At 40.1% G+C, this 18,001-nt stretch overlaps 2 protein-coding genes across 3 annotated transcripts in view; one reads left to right on the top strand and one right to left on the bottom strand.

Moving 5' to 3' along the window:
* The window catches only part of NAB1 (NGFI-A binding protein 1), a 59,566-nt gene extending 58,917 nt beyond the window's left edge, over positions 1 to 649 (bottom strand). Inside the window, exons 1-2 of one of the 2 annotated variants that reach the window (XM_062578696.1) lie at positions 589 to 649; positions 210 to 322 (exon numbers count right to left, since the gene is read on the bottom strand). The gene's annotated coding sequence lies outside the window, so the exon portion shown is untranslated. Of the gene's footprint in view, positions 1 to 209; positions 323 to 441; positions 495 to 588 lie in introns of those variants that run through there. The other variant, XM_062578695.1, reaches the window with a different exon arrangement.
* Positions 650 to 1,026: 377 nt separating this feature from the next.
* NEMP2 (nuclear envelope integral membrane protein 2) lies at positions 1,027 to 17,772 on the top strand. Its single transcript, XM_062578937.1, has 9 exons — positions 1,027 to 1,147; positions 3,989 to 4,104; positions 5,727 to 5,955; positions 6,121 to 6,193; positions 7,188 to 7,281; positions 8,644 to 8,758; positions 9,391 to 9,616; positions 12,073 to 12,249; positions 14,459 to 17,772. Exons 1-9 carry the CDS (start codon positions 1,027 to 1,029, stop codon positions 14,682 to 14,684), a joined length of 1,377 nt encoding a protein of 458 aa, XP_062434921.1. The 3' UTR covers positions 14,685 to 17,772.
* The last annotated feature ends 229 nt before the right edge of the window (positions 17,773 to 18,001 follow it).

Genomic DNA, 18,001 nt, shown 5'->3' with positions numbered 1-18,001 from the left:
AACAGCCTAGCAATCCCTTAGAACTACAGATTCTTTGGGCTTTCCTCTCATACAACTGAAATGCACGTAGTAAAATTGGCACCTGGTACTGACTTCTCTGGTGTTCAACAGAGATGATGCCACAGCCCTCTGCTGCCAAGGTGTCCCACTTTGTGTTTCTGCTCTCCACCCACCACGCATCTCCACAAAGCTTGTAGGAAGTTTAGTACCTCAGGTTTCTATCCCATCACGTTTGCTTGGAGTTGACCCAGTCCAAAAACTACCGAGTGAACAGGAAAGTGACACCATGTCTGCACACGCTTCGACTTCCTACGAGTCCAGGCTTAAAAAAAGAAAAAAAATATTAAGTGTAAGGGAGTAGCTGCTGAATGTTTTTTCTTTTTTCCCCACGAAGCGTTTTTAAACACTTTGTGGCTGAAGCTGAACACGCAAGTAGCTTACAGATTTCTGTGAACTCTCAAATCCAATCTGAACTTTCCTTAAACGGTAACACTCAGAACTGGAATTACCGAAGAACACTAGAGGAAAAAAGGAAAAAAAAAAAAAAAAAAAAAAAAAAAAGCCTGCGTGCGGGGGAACGAGCATTACCGGTTGAACGCGACGCACCAGCCCCCGAGGCCCGGCCGGGCAGGGCAGGCGCAGGGCCCCGTTCCCGGGACGGCCCGCCGGGAGCTGCTTCCTGACCCGAAACCACCCCAAAACTGCGCGCCGAGCGGCACCGCAGGGGCCGAGAGCAAGGCGGCCGCGGCCACAAGGCAGGGAGGGAGGGAGCGGACGAGCGCCGCTCGCCAGCCTCCCCCTCCCGCCCCCGCAGAGCCATTCCCGGCCCGGCCGCCGCCGCCGCCCGCCGCTCTGCCCCGCCCCTCTCTCCCCCCACTCCGCGCGCCTGGCGGCGACCGTTGGGGGCGGCGACCGTTGGGGGCGGCGACCGTTGGGGGCGGCGACCGTTGGGGGCGGCGACCGCTGGGGGCGGGCTGGGCGCGCGCGGCGCGGCGGCCCCTCGGCTCACGGAGCGCCGGCCGCCCCATGAGCCCGGCGCGGCCGCCCCGCCGCTCGCAGCGCCCCCTGGCCCCGCTCCGGCTGCGGCTCCCGCTGCTGCTGCTGCTGGCCGAGGCGGCCGGCGGCAGCGGGGAGGCGCCACCCGCAGGTACTCGCGTTCCCTCCTCCTCTCCCGCCGCCCCAGGCCGAGGGGCCTCAGGGCTCGCGCGCGGCCGCGGAGGCGGCTGCCGGGGCACGGGGCGGCGGGCCCCTCCCGCCCGCCCGCCCGGGCGCGGAGGGCAGGGCCGCCGCTTGGCGGAGGGGCGGAGCTCTCGCCGCTCTGTGCCATCAGCAGTCCGCCATCCCCGGGGAGCGGCGAGCTGCTTCCTCGAGTGTCTGCTGCCCCTACCTCCACCCCAAATGGCATTATCCTATAAAATAGATACAGATTACGGCTTTTCATAAATATGAGAGTAACTTACTTATCTTCGTCCCTCTGGCTTCAAAGCAAAGTACCTCAGCTACATTTGTTTTGTTGTTAAGTCAGGAACTCGAGGCATTGTCGTCTGCTCTGCCACCATCATGGTGGCCCTAAGTCCTGAGGCAGGGTGCTCCATTTGAAATCTGTCTGGCTAAGTAGAAAGTTAAAATAATTTCCATCAGTAATTCTGTAAAATATATCCTTGAGGGCATCTGCTAGCTTTTCTGCTTTTCTAGTCTCTATTTTAGTTAGTGTAATAACATTCTAGTGTTACTTTGTGAGACAAGTAGACACAAAAGTGCTTGTGACTGGACAGGAAAAAAAATGTATAAATTAAGTGGCACCAAATGCTCCCAGAAAAAACATTTCTTTGACCCATTTCAGTTGCAGATCTTGGAAGCCTGGGTATACATTGTCATACTTTCCTGTATAGAAGTTCCCTGATCTGAGGCTTCCTCAGGATTCTGCAGAAGATGCTGATTCCCTCTACCGCTCACAGTCTTGAAATTTGAGGGTTGCCTTCTCTGTGTCCCTACTTCAGCTAAAATCCTACTTCCGATGGTTAGCTATTCAGATGCATCTCTCCTTTTGCTGCTTGGCGGTTTCTGTTTTACTCTGTGGAGCTGATGTCATGTTTGAAGCAACGGATTTTTCCTCAAGGAAATGCATATAGATGTCTTAAGGAAGCTAAGAAAACATTTACTAGTATTATGTAGTGGGGTCATTATTACTTATAATGCGAGAAAAAAGTTTATCTGTGGTAATTTATTTCCAGTGTGGCAGCTTTTCCATCTTTGCTTCTCAGAGATCTTCCATTTCCTTTGTCTGGGCTGGAATGTCGAATCTTTTTCATATCATGTGCCAATGTCTGCTGCAGCCATTCCTCCTGCCCCTGCTGTGACTGTTCCTCACTCATCTTTCCCTTTCTTACAGACTTTCCTGATTCTTGCTTATGGCTACTGGTGGACAGTAGTACAAGACACCATCTCTAGCTTGCCCCAAGCAGACAAACATCTCTTTCTTAATCATCTTGCAGAAAAGGTGTTTGTCATTTAGGCTGCACTTCGCTTTTGCATTTTTTTTTGCCATTTCCTTATCACTGAATTCATCTCAGTCTTAGCCCTGTGATAATGCCCAGCGCCATCTGTTTGCTGCATCAGTCAGTAACACTTCAGAGACGAATCTTTTTGCAGTTTCCTCTGATGACATTATAGAAATGACTTATCAATTCAGTATAGTCAGCACTCGTCTGAAAGTATTGTGCTCCACTGGATTCAGTATGGATGAGGATTAGTCATATGGTTAATTTTCATAGAAATGTCCAAATTGTAAGTTGAAACCAATTTAGTTTAACAGAATCATTTGTATACACTATATATTCTGATTTTAAAATGACTTAGCAAACTGAGATAAGAACATGCATTCAGATATTTTTCATTGGTTTAATTAAATCCATTTTAAAATAATTTAGGCTAGGTTTAACTTCTTTGTGGAGACAGGGCAGGTTCTTACCTGCAAACAGTATTTCCTCATCCAGACTGCACATACTGATCTTGCTGTTCTGAGTGTGTGACAGTATTTTAGCAGATACTAGCGAGTTTGGCTTAGACCTACTTTTCCTGTTTAGTGAACAAGATGATTCCCTCTTCTCACATCTGTATTAATTTCCTTTATTCTACTCCTTAATTATGTTCCTGGAATACTGATGTAATGCACTGTAGGCTATATTTTACACATGTATGGATTGGAATGTATGTTCTTAAAAATTTGCTCCATAAGTCTTTTAGGTGCATTCCCACTCTGAGGTACAGTCTAATTCTGAGAACTATAGGGGGTCACTAATATTTCTAATGCCCCTGAGCTAGACCAATTAGCAGCCCTAATGAAATTCCTTTTGGCAAACTATCAGTGCAGTTTCCTTTTTACATGTCATGGCTGGAATATGTCAGGAAAGATGATACTATAGGGACAAATTGTTTTTAAAAGAAGTGTTTTGCTATTTAACATTATAAACATTTCAGAGGGAAATGGCTATGAGATTTCTGCAATCAGCAGCAATGTCATGTGCTAAATGACTATTGTAATATGTAAGCCTGTTTACCTGCTTAGACTCCCACAGTTGCATTCACCATTGGTATAAGCACTGACTCCAGTGTAGTTACACCCACTCATGCCGGCAGTGAATTTGGCCCAGAGGCCCTATTCTAGTGCCATCAAAACACTCTTATAAAAGCCAAGCTTTGTACTGAACACATTTTTAAAAAATACCACCCTGCATTAATCTTTTTTCAAAGGTGCTGCAGTTTACTTTGGAGCCTAAATTACTTGATTAAAATTCTAATTTCAATTTTCATCTAAATTATATTGAATAGGTTACCCTGTAGCATAGCTTTTGTTAGATTATCTGCAAATTGTTTGTGATTCCCTCAGCATATATCAAAAATGAGTGGAAGGAGGAGGAGGCAAAAAGGAGGAAGAGTATATATTTGTATTAGGTACATACTTAAAATGAACCTTTTCCCCCACCAGATGGAAACTGTAGCCTTTTGGAGGAAAGAGATGTCATCCAGGAACTGGATGAAAACTGTTACTGTTATATGCAAAACAGAACCATGCACTTACAATACATTTGGTCAACTGTTCAGGTAAGAGTCTATTTTTGGGATCATGCACATATGCAGTACTTTCCCTATCAGAGTATTTGATCCATGAGCAAGATCAGAGCTGTATCTCTGTGTATAGTTGGTTGTCTTAATGGTGTAGAGGTAGGACCATGATAAAACTACATTATAGTACTCTGCTCCTTCACTTTGTATGCAGTGGAGATTTGCTCTCTCTATTAGAAGAATGTCAACCAGGCTATAGTGTTATAGTAAGAGGTCAAACATCTACTTTGTGTTGCGTATTATTTTGTTACATACCTTTTCCACCGATGGATGTCTGTAACAAATGTTAAACTCTGTAACAGACATTTTTGCTTTTCATCAAACATCAAACTTTTAAATCTGAGGATAAAATACAGTTCTGTGGATCACTTACTGTAGCATTGCAGGCCAGAGTGCAGGAACAAAAGGTACATTAGATCATGACCTATAAAAACCAGCAGTAGCAGTATATTTCTATTTTGCAAAGTAACAGAGGGTCTTCTTATAAAAAACAAGTTTAGGACATCAGTCTTGAAATATAAAAACCTCAAAACATTGAAAGTAATGACAGGGTGGTAAGGAACAAGCTGAGTATCTGTTTGTTCCTTTATTTTCTGGCAAATATTTCACTGGACAAGGGAAGGAAACAGTTTTGTTTCACATCTGTTGGAAGAATTGCTTCTGATATAGAAGGAACAGGAATATCTTTTTATCTGTTCCCAGGACTTTTTTCTTAGGAACATGCCAGAGATGTTTTTGTGCATGGCAGCAGATTTTAGGCAGTGAAACCCTCCAGCAGTCATGTAAGCTTTCTCTAAGTGCTTAAAACCAAGAAGTTCAGATTTTTGCGACAATAAATTGCTTGCTGCCATGCTGTTTTTTCTTTTAGTAGAAGCCTGTTTTACTACCTATTATAGCACTTTTTTGTGGATGGGTCTTCGTTGTCCAATATGCCCTATTCCAAAAGTTCACAATCAATTGTAGTCTTCAAGTAGATCATCCCATCTCAGAAGATGGACAAGATCTGTTACAGTTTTCAGGGAGAGAGCACCAATATGTGACCCCAAAAGACACAACAGGAACATCCTTAATATTTTTTACTTGTGATATATTCTATATTTCTTTTCCTTCTTCTGTCCCTAACATAAAGATTGTGTTCTTTTCTATGAGAAAAGCAAGTTCAATTTCTTGTGGTTCAGAAGTGGAATGGGAAAGAGTGTGACCATCCACAAAATAAACGATGGTCAGTCAAATATTACTATTGTATTATTGTATTGTATTGTACACTAATTTTGTTAAACTTTGTAGGTGGGCAAATATCACAGGTGAAACCAAACCTACAGAGCCTTTGAATGGATTGAGGCCCATTAGAAATGTGTTGACTGTGAATTCTCTGAATAACCTTTGCTTATGTGTTCTCTGAATAACCTTTTAAGGTCCAAACTGTATATAGTAGAATTAAATAACTAACAGAAATAATTGAATTAACATTTTATTCTCTAACTCTCAATACTGATTTTCATTATCGTATGCATGAATGATATGCTTTGCGTTTCCGAAACAAAAGAAACCCAATGGTTCTGAGCTACTTCTACAGGTATTTTGTTATTGTTTGATTTTAGATAAAAGTTAACAGCACAGAAGTGTTCAAGTTTGTGCCTATTTCAGACAAAAGCAACTGTCGTAATTCAGAAACCGTTTTTGAGTTTACTGCATGTGCTGTTCGAATCTTCTGGCAATCAGAGACATCTGCAGAAACTTTAATAAACATAAAACAATATGGAGAGGATATTTGTTTCAAAATACAGCCCTTCAAGAACGAACCATACATTGTGAGTGTAAAACGAAGAAGTAAGTAATAATGCTTTCGGTTTAACTTACCAATAGTTTAGTATTGCAAGTGTTAATGAACACTACTTATGTAGGAAGCTTGGACTTTTCTGTTAATATATATATAAAGTTAACATTTCAGATTGAATTAACCTAAAATCCACTTTTTTTTCCCCCACTTTTTAGTGCTAGATGGAAAGATCTTGTTTTTGTTTGTAGCTGGAATTTTTCTGTTCCATTTTGCAAACAGTCTTAGCAGGTAAGTACTATCCCCTGTGTTTTGACCTTCTTTCCCAATGTCTGTGCATCTTTTGTCTGTTACCTAAGATAAAGATGCCAAACAGCTGTTCTTTGGGACAGCTGGAAAATATGGAGAAATATATTTAAACTTCTTCATATCATTTGTGTATAGACAGATTGTACTATGCCTTGGAGTGTTATAGTATACTCATCACATAGCTATGTTGGGGGTCTTTAGATTCTAGCTTCCTGCACTTGTGAGAAATTATGGGAAACACCTAGACAATCCCGAATGAGCAAGTGTGTGTGGATTTAGAAAAACTGTCTTTTGTAGATGAATGAGTTTAGCTGAATGCTAAAGAATGCTGTATGTATTATAAATTATGTGTTCCTGCAGGAAGAAATGCTTAGAATGAGGTCATGTGGGGCCTGGTTTGTCTCCACCTTGATGACAGCCTTTTCTCATTGTTCTTTTGATGCACATTTTGCATAGCTTGTAAGCGAGATGCTTCTTATTCTAACAAAATACTTGCCCCAGGACTTCAAAGCAAAATGAATCAGAAATTAATCGTCAGTGACATCTTTAAAACAAGCAGAGCAGCAATAGGTTTTATAGAGCTAACTCAGTATTATACTTTGTAAGTCAGATTCTGTACAAACAATGTTAGAAAACCTTTTTTTTTTAACAACATTTTAAATTAAAGAGTTCACAATTGTATATATAAGGAAACAAGATGAATAGAAACTAGAAATTCAATAGAAGCAGAAAGTGTGAGCGTTAAGACAAACTTGCAGCCTGTGACGTTAACACCCCAGTGACCTTATGATATTCTTTAGGAATTTTTCTAGCATGAATTTAAAATCTATACAAGATATTAACTATATTATTAAAACCGCTGATTTAGAGTTGTGTTCTTACTGAAGACCATTACTGTCTTTTAAAAATGTGGCATTTCTAATCAATTGCAATTTAGTAAAAACCTCTTACAGTATTCTCTCTTGTTCTCTTACAGAAGCCCCAAGTTCTTTTACCTTTCTGGAATAGTACTGGGTGTTCTTGCTCTGCTAGTCTTTCTCCTGTTGACGCTTAAAAGATTTATTCCAAGGGTAAATCTACATTAACAAAATAATCATCATCATCATCATCATCACAGCATAGGATGAAAAGAGTCTAGATCCAGATTCTGACCTTGTTATGATTCTGTGGCCAGTAATCCCACTGAAATGGGTGCAGGATTGCCTGCATCAAGGCAATCAGGTCAGAATCATAGAATCAGTAAGGTTGGAAGGGACCTCTGGAGATCATCTAGTCCAGCCCCCCTGCTCAGCAGGGTCACCTAGAGCATGTTAGACAGGGTTGCATCCAGGCAGGCCTTGAATATCTCCAGAGAAGGAGACTCCACAACCTCTCTGGGCAACCGGTTCCAGTGCTCCGTCACTCTCACAGGGAAGAAATTTCCCCTCACATTCAGGCGGAACTTCCTGTGCTTCAATTTCTGCCCATTGCCTCTTGTCCTGTCACGTGGGACAACTGAAAAGCGTTTGTCCCCGTCCCCCTGACACCCTCCCTTCAGGTACTTGTACACATTGATAAGATCCCCCCCCAGTCTTCTCTTCTCCAGGCTGAAGAGGCCCAGCTCTCGCAGCTGTTCCTCACAGGGCAGGTGCCCCAGCCCTCTGATCATCTTTGTAGCCCTCTGCTGGGCTCTCTCCAGTAGCTCCCTGTCTCTCTCATACTGGGGAGCCCAGAGCTGGACACAGGACTTGAGATGAGGCCTCCCCAGGGCTGAGTAGAGGGGCAGGATCACCTCCCTCGACCTGCTGGCAACACTCTTCCTAATGCACGTCAGGACACCATTGGCCTTCTTGGCCACAAGGGCACATTGCTGGCTCATGGTCAACTTGGTATTAGAATCAAGTTCTAATTAGATTTAAAATGAGCTGGAAACTGTTGATGCACAAGAAAAGTTTATTCTGAAACCTGAACTGTTTTTATTAGAGTGCAGCTAAGCTTACTCAAACCATAGCTTTAGTGGCAATTGAACAAATTGTCTTCTATTCACCAGAGAAAATTCATCTCAAGGCAGATACAAACTTTTCCTTCATTTCACAAAACCTTCAACTTCATGCATTGTTGTCACATTTCTGAGCTATGTCAATTGGAGACACATTGCAAGAGGATGTAATGGGCTCATACCATGACATTGGGACATGTACACAAATACCGAAATGCCGTTGCTCCACTTAAATTTGACATTGTTTAGTTGTAGCATACAGAGCACTCTATAGTGGAAGTCTAACACAGATCATAAGCCCAGTAGGTCTACCAAATATCACATATGTTTTTTGCCTGGGAAGTCCCTTGCACACAGTGGTCCTAATTCTCACTCAGATTTTTAATGCTACCATCATATAAGTAACTCTCTGCCTAAGATATTCTCTTTTATTTTCCCCCCTTTTTTCCCCTAGTACAGTACCTTTTGGATTTTAATGAGTGGCTGCTGGATGTCCTCACTGTATTTCATTTATTATTTTAAAGAGAATATGCAGTGGTTGTGGTCTGAACACAGGAACTACGTGTTAGGTAAGAGACTGATCAGAATAATCAGAAAATGCACTGCATATTTTGTGTTGATTTAATGGTCAGATTAACACCTGCCCATAAAAAATGGCTCACATTTATTATTTACTTTTTTTTCTCCTGAGCTAGAGATGTTGGAATATTCTGAAGGTTCCTAATCCACTCAAATGATCATTTACTCTTCATCAACTGTAGTGGGCCAGTAGCAACTTTAAAAGCAGATTTTGTCTGTATTATTTCTTCATTAATTTGTCATTTCATACTCTCCCCATGACAGCAAAAGGTTAGCTGGACAGGCTTGCATTTTGCTGGCACTGGGAAATGTGGATGCACAAATTGATAATTGGATGTGGCTGCAGGGGCTGACAAACCTGCTGATTTGGCACCTGCTTTGACATTCTCTCATGAAAGGATTCTTGTGCGACTCAGAGCGTTAGCTAAAGGCTGTTCTTACGTCACCTGTGAACTTTTTGCACACATTTTAAATACAAAACATATTTAAAATAAAAGGTACGTCTCATGTACCTATAGGGCAACACAATAAACAGCAGGCTATACTTTGTCAACCAGCCTACTAAAGCATATGTAGATAGCTTACACCTTTTTCTCTATGTGATTCTTTCCTGTTTCCACAGGATATTTTTTGGCTGTTGGAATTATAAGCTTTGCCACTTGCTATCAGCATGGACCACTTACCAGTGAACTGAGCATAACCTTCTTCACATGGACACTACAATTAATAGCCTTTGCCTTGATTTATTGCGGTGTCACCATACCACAAGTTGCATATGCAGTAATAGCAGTGAGCCTCTGTTCAAAAGGCCTGTGTTATCCCCTTGGTGCTGCTTGTCACATAGGAAGGTTTGTATGTATTTGTAAATATCCAAATCTCTGTATCATCAGGAGATATTAGAAGTTAATAATGAAAAAAACTTTACAATTCATGAGCTTCTAATGCTAGTTCGTTCTACCAAATGTAAAGCTATATTAGGAGACATTTAAATCCATAAGACACAGAATTTAATTGCTTTCTAGTTGGCAGTTCTAAGCATGAATTTTATTCTGTGGAGAAACGTGACTGTGCTCTTAAGTACAAATGTAGCACCTTCTAGTCTGCAGCATATGGTAACCAACACATTTTTGTGTGATTGATTAGACTGCAGCAATACCATCTTGGTTTCATGCGTTGTGATACAGAATTTACAGGTAACTCGCACTGAATCTTGCGCAATAAAGCAGTATACTGTTACCTAGGAAGCTGATGTTAAACATGGATGGTTCTCGGAGGTCAGTGGGCTATCAGTGTCAGGCAGAGTTCAAGTATTAAAAATCTAGTTCCACCAAAGTAATGTTTTCCACTGATTTTAGTATTCCAGAGTTGTTATCAGAGATGTACTTGTCTACCCTTACTGCATGGCAGCAGTTATCATTGTGGAGAATTCCAGCATGTTCCTTGAGCCCCTGTTATACAATGTGGCATTTGGAATTTGAACTACTTGCAATATAGTAAATGCTTAGTTTGCTAAGTGTTTTAGTTAACATTATTGGAAGATATTTGATCTTCCTGATCTTAAAGTGTGTTTTATCACAAACACACAAATGAAAATTCTAAAAAACCCCCACCAAACAAACAGAAAAACCCCAACAATTTGCAGCTGCTTGTTACCTTCAGTGATGACATCCTGATTAAGAGAGTCTTTAGTTCAGACTATTCCATGGCTGTGAACTTCTGCTGAACCTCAAAGAATCAGAAGAGGCAAAGGCTGTAACTGGCATAATCAAAAGAATAAAAAACAAATACTAATTTATTTTTTAGTCTTTGACACATTGTTTAATTTTGAAGAACATATTGCTTTGCTCTTGTATTATTTTTAGATGTTTGGGTGTAGATTAGGCTGAAGCTTTGTTGTTTTAGGTAGAATTTGTCATTTGTCAAAGACTGATTGCACCAGCTGAAAAGTACAAACTGTTTCAACAGCAGCATATAGGATCAATGCTTACCTGGTGTAAGCAGGCTCAACTCACTCTGAAATCAACAAGATACGGTTAGGATTTGACAGAAGTCAGAACATGTGTGTTTTACTCTGATACACTGTGGTTTGTTCTTCACACAGACCCCTTCTTTTCAATGATTTGATGCTTCTGTAGAACCAAAAAGCGCTGAAAATAATAGCACTGCAATCTCTCTTGGGGAATGAGGATGCCTTTTCAAAAGCAGGAAAATTTGAAGTTTTTTTCCCGTCTTTTGAAAACATTAAACAGTAGCACCAAACTTTGAGCCCAATATGGCCAAGATGCACAGTTCAGAGCACAGATACAGAAAGATGCACGTTATATATAAATACGTGTGTATGTATATATATACACACACACACTCATTTTCAGATACACAGAGACCAAGATAAATAGTTCAGAGCAGCAGATGTGTCAGTACAACTAAGAATTAATCTTTTATTATCTGTTATTAAGATCAGTACTGATCACACTAAGCCAGCAAGACCTTTGCTATTTGACCTAAACAAGGGCTGCAGTTCATTCTTGCCCTACAGGGAAATAAGAGGGAAAGTTGAACGCTGATGGTTGGAGCAGGTGTTTTTATACAGAGCTGAAAGTTTTATGGGCATCCAGCCCTTGCTTATCTTAGCTCATCATAACATTTAAATTGAAAGCAGTCGACAGAAGGGAACAGAACATGGCACACTTTCTAATTGATATCTAATTATATTATACATTGCTACGCAGCAGCTAAAAAAACATCAGATTGTAAACATTTTGGCCTCAGACTACTCAGTTGTGTAATTTAAAGCAAGATTTCATAGAAGCAATCTAGTAAACAACATGAACAACTCATAACAGACTTAGAGCATTGCTTATCTTCAAAGTTATATATGCAAACTGGCTTTTGATTCAGCCTGTGTCTCTGCACAGACACATTTTCCATATTGCACCTAAAAATGTCTGAGCAAGCAGCCATCTATTTGATATTTATGAGGTTTTAGTCCATGCATACACAATAAAGTATTTAGAAGGACCTGATCCAAAACTCAGTTGAAGCTCACTGGATATCTTTCTGCAGAATTTTACAGTTTTGGATGAGACCTAGAATAAACAGGCTAACAAACATCATCCTAAAATTTTAATACAAGTATGTGGCTTTTCCTCCAAAGAGGAAAAAGATGATGAATGCATGTTAATAGTAGATAGTATCAAAAATAGTACTACTATTACTGAGCAGTAATTAGGTGGACTGCATGTGTGGCACCAGAAATATATGCCAGAAGACATTAGAAATACTAATTGTTTTCATTTTATTTTAGAAAAATGAAGAACTACTTTAAATCACAAAAGTTACTGATTAGATACCTCACTGAAGAAGAATATAGAGAACAAGGTGAAACAGAAACTGTCAGAGCTCTGGAGGAGCTACGTTCATTCTGCAGGAACCCTGAATTCCCATCATGGCTAGCAGTATCCAAACTCCAGTCTCCCCATAGGTAAGAAAGTCTGGCTTTTCTAAAACAGTAACTGTATTGTATGGGCACTAGCACAGCAGATCCAAATGCTACTTCAAGCATTGTTCCAGGTGAGTTTATCTTACATACAGTTAGACTTGGAATTAGCTTTATCTACTTAGGTAATCCTGCTACAGATCACAGGCACTGTGGTATTACTTGTTGGTGATATACTTAATTTTTGTTCCCCCTCTGACCATAAAATTTGGAGAGTTTGCAGAGGTTCAAAGCTAATTCATAGTAATGGCAGCTATCCTCAAACCTTATACGCTCCCTGTAATGGCTCTGCAAGTTCCTACCTAGTGACCCAGGGGGCTAACAGTGAAATGCCCTCTTATTTCTGTAGCTTTAGGAGCAATACTGGTATGTTCTGTAAAATTGGGGCAGGTTGATGATAACTTGCTCAAACGTTACCAGTATTTAACTTACTGCAAGCCAACACAGCTAAGGAAACCTATTGCTTAAAGTATCAACCAGTATCTAAGAGTAAGAATACTATGTAAACAGCAATATCTGCACCTAGGAAGTATAATGAAGAGAAGAGCTGCTCCAGATACAGCTCAAGAGACAAATTTAAGACAAGTAAGAGTTGTGAAGGGTCTGAAAGGCGGAAAAAAAAAAAAAGAAAAAGAAAAAGCTTGTAGAAAATAAAAGTCGATGTGTACTTTTTTCAGTATCAGAACTTTTAGGAGCAGAGTTTCACACATTAGCCAGCCAAGCAAGACTTGGCTATTACCCCAGAACCAATTGTCACAAATTCAAAGGAGCCACCATCAGCTTGGCATTTAATTAGTATAAATTTAAAACTAGTTTCAGAAGCTCCATCTTCCTTGGATGGACACACATACAGCCCCCCTGCCACTGTTTATGTATTTCCTGTTAAACTATCTTATTTTTGAAGCTACTTGCATTCTGTAACATTACTAAAAGATATAAAAAGGGAAAATTCAACTTCAGTTTTGTAAAAAAACCAACCAAGCAAACATGCCAAATGCACAAAGCAAGCAATTGAGATATGTATTCTCTGGTTAATTAGTTAATACTATTTGTCAGTTTAGTTAATATTGTTCTTTATTTTAGTTCATTTAATTAATCTTATTACAAATTATTCACCATAAAAATACAAAAACAATGAGAACCAGCAGAGATCTAATTAAAATTTGAGTATCTCTTCAAGCTTTCATTAACTATCTGAAGATAATTCAACACAAAGCAAACTTGGAAAATGGAGCGAGTCCAACACCTTTCTCTGTATAGGCTAGTGATGCTATGAAGAAGAGTGAGGTAACACATTCATCTCAGAGAAATGTTGAATCTAAAATGTAAATTATTGATCAGTTTACCAGAAGGTAAAATACAGCTGCAGTTCCTTTTCCTTACATTTCTCTGATGCTGTTGACACTTACCCAGGTGTCAGAACTGCCATCTGTTTCTGTGCATTTGCCAGAAACCTCCAGCGCCATTCTGACTGTATTTTCAATACAGTTGTCCACTGAAAATACGATTTATTGCAAACTGAAATGTAGAGACAGTGTTAAGTTCATGCTTTGTTCTGCAAAGTCTCTAGTTTGGCATTTACTTGGAACAGTTGCAGAATTCCCAGTCTGCAGTCACCAAAAGCAGAAATTCTTCCACGAAACTTTGCCTCAGCTTGCCCAGAGTATTTGGCATCAGAAGCAAGGTGATCGCACAGGAATGTGGGAGCGTTAAGGTTTTACCCTTTTGCCTTCATTAACAGAATGCCAGCTTACCTGAATTCTTACAGCCTTTAATCTCAAATACACTGTTAATTTTAATTTTGGAAGTTAAAGTACCATTCACCTAAGTACAGGAGAGGGACAGTTTCTTACTCTGGATTACCCCATGAGCACTGACAAGGTGAGATTTCAAAGTCAGATCTTCTTGCTTAGTCACAAGATCTTGCAGATGGCTTCTAGAAGAGCAAAAGTTACTTATTTAGAAAAGAATGGAGACAGAAAGAAGATATGGGAAAACAATGAGACGTGTTCAGAGTTGCTACCATTCTTTGCTATTGACTCTATTGTGCGTGACTCCCTAGCTTATGCTATGATTTCCCTGTACTGCACATGAATATGCCCTCACAACCTCTGTGTTTAACTGGCAGTATTTCCTGCATTTACAGTGTATTTTTGCTTCCCAACTGATCACTTCTCTTTAAAAAATCTGGCAGGTTTGCAGGTTTTGTTCTGGGATCTCCCCATGTCTCATCTGCAGAAACGAAGGCACATGATGAGGATTATGGCATTGGAAGCGTCTTCCTGGAACAGCAGCTCTTTGACACAAGGGTAGAATCAGAGCAGGGTGAACCATCCAACTCCATCTATGAAGAAGAAAATGATGAGGATGAAAGTGAAAATGAACAAATTTCATTTCCATATGGTACTGAGTTCTGCTGAGCTTTGGAAAATACCCTAAAAAGGAGACATTCTTCCTAGAAAGGAAGGCTACAGACCAAGAACTCACTCTCAGTGATTTCTTATAGATGCCAGGGAACAAGCAAGCATCTTTGAAAGATTCTCTTTTATCACTGATGTGTCTGATTAGAGCAACAGAAGAAAGTCATATAGGCTTTTCAAGTGAAGAGGATTCTCATGCTATTAGTACTTTAGCTGCAGAAATAAACATTGCTTATTTCCAAAGCAAGTACTGGCAGCAGCCTGTACCACGCTTTGTTTCCCCAAGGACACTACCTCTTGAAAAGACAGAATCTGTTTTGCTCCATTTCATTGTTAAGTCCTCTGTGCTGCACAGTAGAAGAAGGGGAAATCATTATTAATGCTCTACTTTTACCAAGGGCCCTACTTGTTAACAAATTGTATAATGCTGATAGTATGCTGATAAGCCAGTTCTATTATTCATGCAGCTTCTCAGTGCTAAAGATCCAGAGAAAGTTAACACAGCTGAACATGCTTTGTTTGCTCTTCTGGCTAGGCTTGCTTTTTTAGCTCCATTTTTGGCCTCCCACATTAATTTTAAGCTGCTCTTTGGAACCCTACCTGACTTCATCCCTCTGCTTGTATTACTCTGTTCTTTGTCTCTGTTCTAGTTATGCTGTGCTTCGTTCTTTCTACATTTTTATTTCTTCACACTTCTTCCCTGTTCCACAGGTCCCCTCCACTGCATCTTTTCTTCAGTCTTCTTCTCTAATTGCTTTCAATTTCTGTGTCACCTTACCTCACAAGGGTACTGCCCTCCATTCCAGCCCTCTGAACAGCCCAGGGAAGGTAACAAAGCCTGAGGATGTTTCAGCTGCTTAGAAGAACTGCTGTCAGTGAGGCCAGACTGATGGCCAGACCATGTAATTGGGAATGACCCACATACAGCCCCACTATCTTCAGAGTATTCAGTGGTTAGCTCATTCAATAAAAAGGAAAAAAGAAAAAAACATTCTTGACAAAACAAGGAGGGAGAAATACCTGACTCTTCCCTCTTCTTCTTAGCCCCTTCTTTGGGACTTGCAACAGAAGGTATGTGTGTGAGGAGAATAAAGAAAAGGCGGAGAACTTCATCATGTCTCTTACAGCTTAGGTATTATACAATACTAGCCTAGGGGATATATCATCTTACCTCAGTTCGTCTGTCTACAGGGGTCATTTTCTTCCTTTGTTCTTCAGGCTTTCCATATATTCCTCTGTCTTCACCCTTGCTGGTTCGCTTTTATTGTCTCCAAACTTCAGAAAGCAAGAGACATTAATTTTCTCTTACAAGCCCTCCAGGAACTGCCAGTGGTGGGAAGCAGTTTACTCTCCAGAAGGGCATTTCAGACCAAAATGCATCTTCTTTGAAAGGAATACCTTTTCTTTGTAGCACACCTACTGATGCAGCACCATTGCAGTGGTGCATGGCTATCTGATTTCTCGTGCATGTCTGGACAAGGGAGAAAATCTGTTACCTCCAGTTAAAGTCCTAAAAACTACCACCTTACCACATTCCAAGAGCTCCTCTATACAAAACATGACTCAGATTGAATGCTTATAAGCATCACTTAGATCATTCTTCCTCCTTTGTATCATTTTGAGGTAGCTTTATTTTAAAAAGAACTTTTCATTTTATAGTGAGAAGAACCTTAACACCTTTTTGTGCCATACATTTAGAAATACACATGCACAGTCTATAGCATGTTTAGGGGAGAGAAGCCCTGTCAGGTCTGTGATCAAAAACGTTCACTTGTAAGCCAATAATATTCAAAAATAGATAGAACAATAGTATTCTACTCAGCAAGGCCATGGGCAGCAAGAGACATTCCAGTCACCTCTAAGAGAAGCTGCTGCTCAATTCACAGTTATATTGCCATCTGTATTCCATCAGTCTGGTTTGACTGGGTGGGTTCTGTCACTGGCAAGAAGTTAGAAGTATTAGTTGTTCTGAAAACTGAGGGAGCCCCATTACCTTTGATGGTTTGAAAGAAGGATAGAAACTCCCCCACTGGAACAATGATCTTAGTAGACTGAAGATTTATTTCATCTTTCCATGTGTTGCCCCTGTGAAAATGAGATACTCAAAAAACAATTACAAAATTAATCAGAAAGGGATTCTTGCAGAGATGTCTTAATTTTAAATCTATTTCTTCCATGTTATAAAGCATATTTCTTCCATGTTATAAAGCATATTTCAGTATATTTCTTAACTAGCTAAAAACTGCTGATCATGAGATCGGAGGCCAAGGAGGAGAATCAGATTTTGTCCTAGCTTAAACCCACACAGTCTCTCTGGACTTTCTCTTTTTACTGAGTTGGTGATGACTGTCCTTCCATAGATACATATAGTATGCATTTATACACAATAGGTAACATATAATCTTCATGTATTATTTGGCTATATGATACGCTAAATGAAAAAGCCCAAACAAACTATGCAATTTTTTGGACTCTTTTCCTCTTACTATTTTTTTTTTTAAGAAAAATATCAGGTACACCTACTCTAAAGTGGAAAGACCACCACCCAAGTTTTACATAGTTACAAAGCCTGTCATTTACCAGAGATGGGTAAATGCTATCCAGACTACAGCAACTACTAAGCACATCCAAAAGAAGTATAGCAACATATTGAGAAAGATAAGAACTTTAGTGAATAGCTAAGAATGCTGATACTGACCTTAAAAATCTTCCCATGTTTGTTTCAATATTCGAAGCATTTCATAAACAAAACCCAACAAAACTGATTGCTGCCATTTGAGGCCTTTACCAACAGTGAGTTTACTTGTACAGTGCTCCTATGATATATGGAGATTACACAGATTTACTGAAACACAATTATTAAGTGCTTTGTAGTGTTCATCCAGAACATCTGTGAACAGAGTCTAGATGTTAATCCAGTGCCTTATCCATTAGAGAAGTGTTTCTTCCTTAACGAAGGATTAATTACATTTATTTTCTATTTCACAGTGTTTAAAAAAAGTTAAAACTGCATATTTATTTTGCATTCGTGGTGCAACATACTTGATGTACTGTCTTTTGCATTCAGGATTTTTAAATAAAAGTATTTTTTCAACTGTGTGGTCACCCCCCTTATGTATTTACTCTGTTCAGAACAGTAGGGCACCTAACAAAAAGGAGCCAAGTAAATGAATACATGTGTTCATGTACTTAAGTCTTCTGCATCACAGCAGATTTGAACAGCAGCTGTATATTGGCTGTGGTTGCCTCAAATGGAGTGGGTCCTCTACCCCAAATGCATCTGCCTGCAGGAATTTGCTTTACTCATTCTCCATTTG

This window comes from Rhea pennata, chromosome 6 (assembly GCF_028389875.1).
Source record: "Rhea pennata isolate bPtePen1 chromosome 6, bPtePen1.pri, whole genome shotgun sequence".
Lineage (NCBI taxonomy): Eukaryota > Metazoa > Chordata > Aves > Rheiformes > Rheidae > Rhea > Rhea pennata.
Note: the sequence above shows the minus strand (reverse complement) of the source record. Positions and strands in the feature narration are given on the sequence as shown.

Excerpts from the sequence above, each read along its gene's own strand:
- NEMP2 (XM_062578937.1), top strand. The coding sequence starts at position 1,027 with ATGAGCCCGGCGCGGCCGCCCCGCCGCTCGCAGCGCCCCCTGGCCCCG. Across the intron at positions 6,194-7,187 it reads TTTGCAAACAGTCTTAGCAG|AAGCCCCAAGTTCTTTTACC; the intron begins GTAAGTACTATC and ends GTTCTCTTACAG. Across the intron at positions 8,759-9,390 it reads ACACAGGAACTACGTGTTAG|GATATTTTTTGGCTGTTGGA; the intron begins GTAAGAGACTGA and ends CTGTTTCCACAG.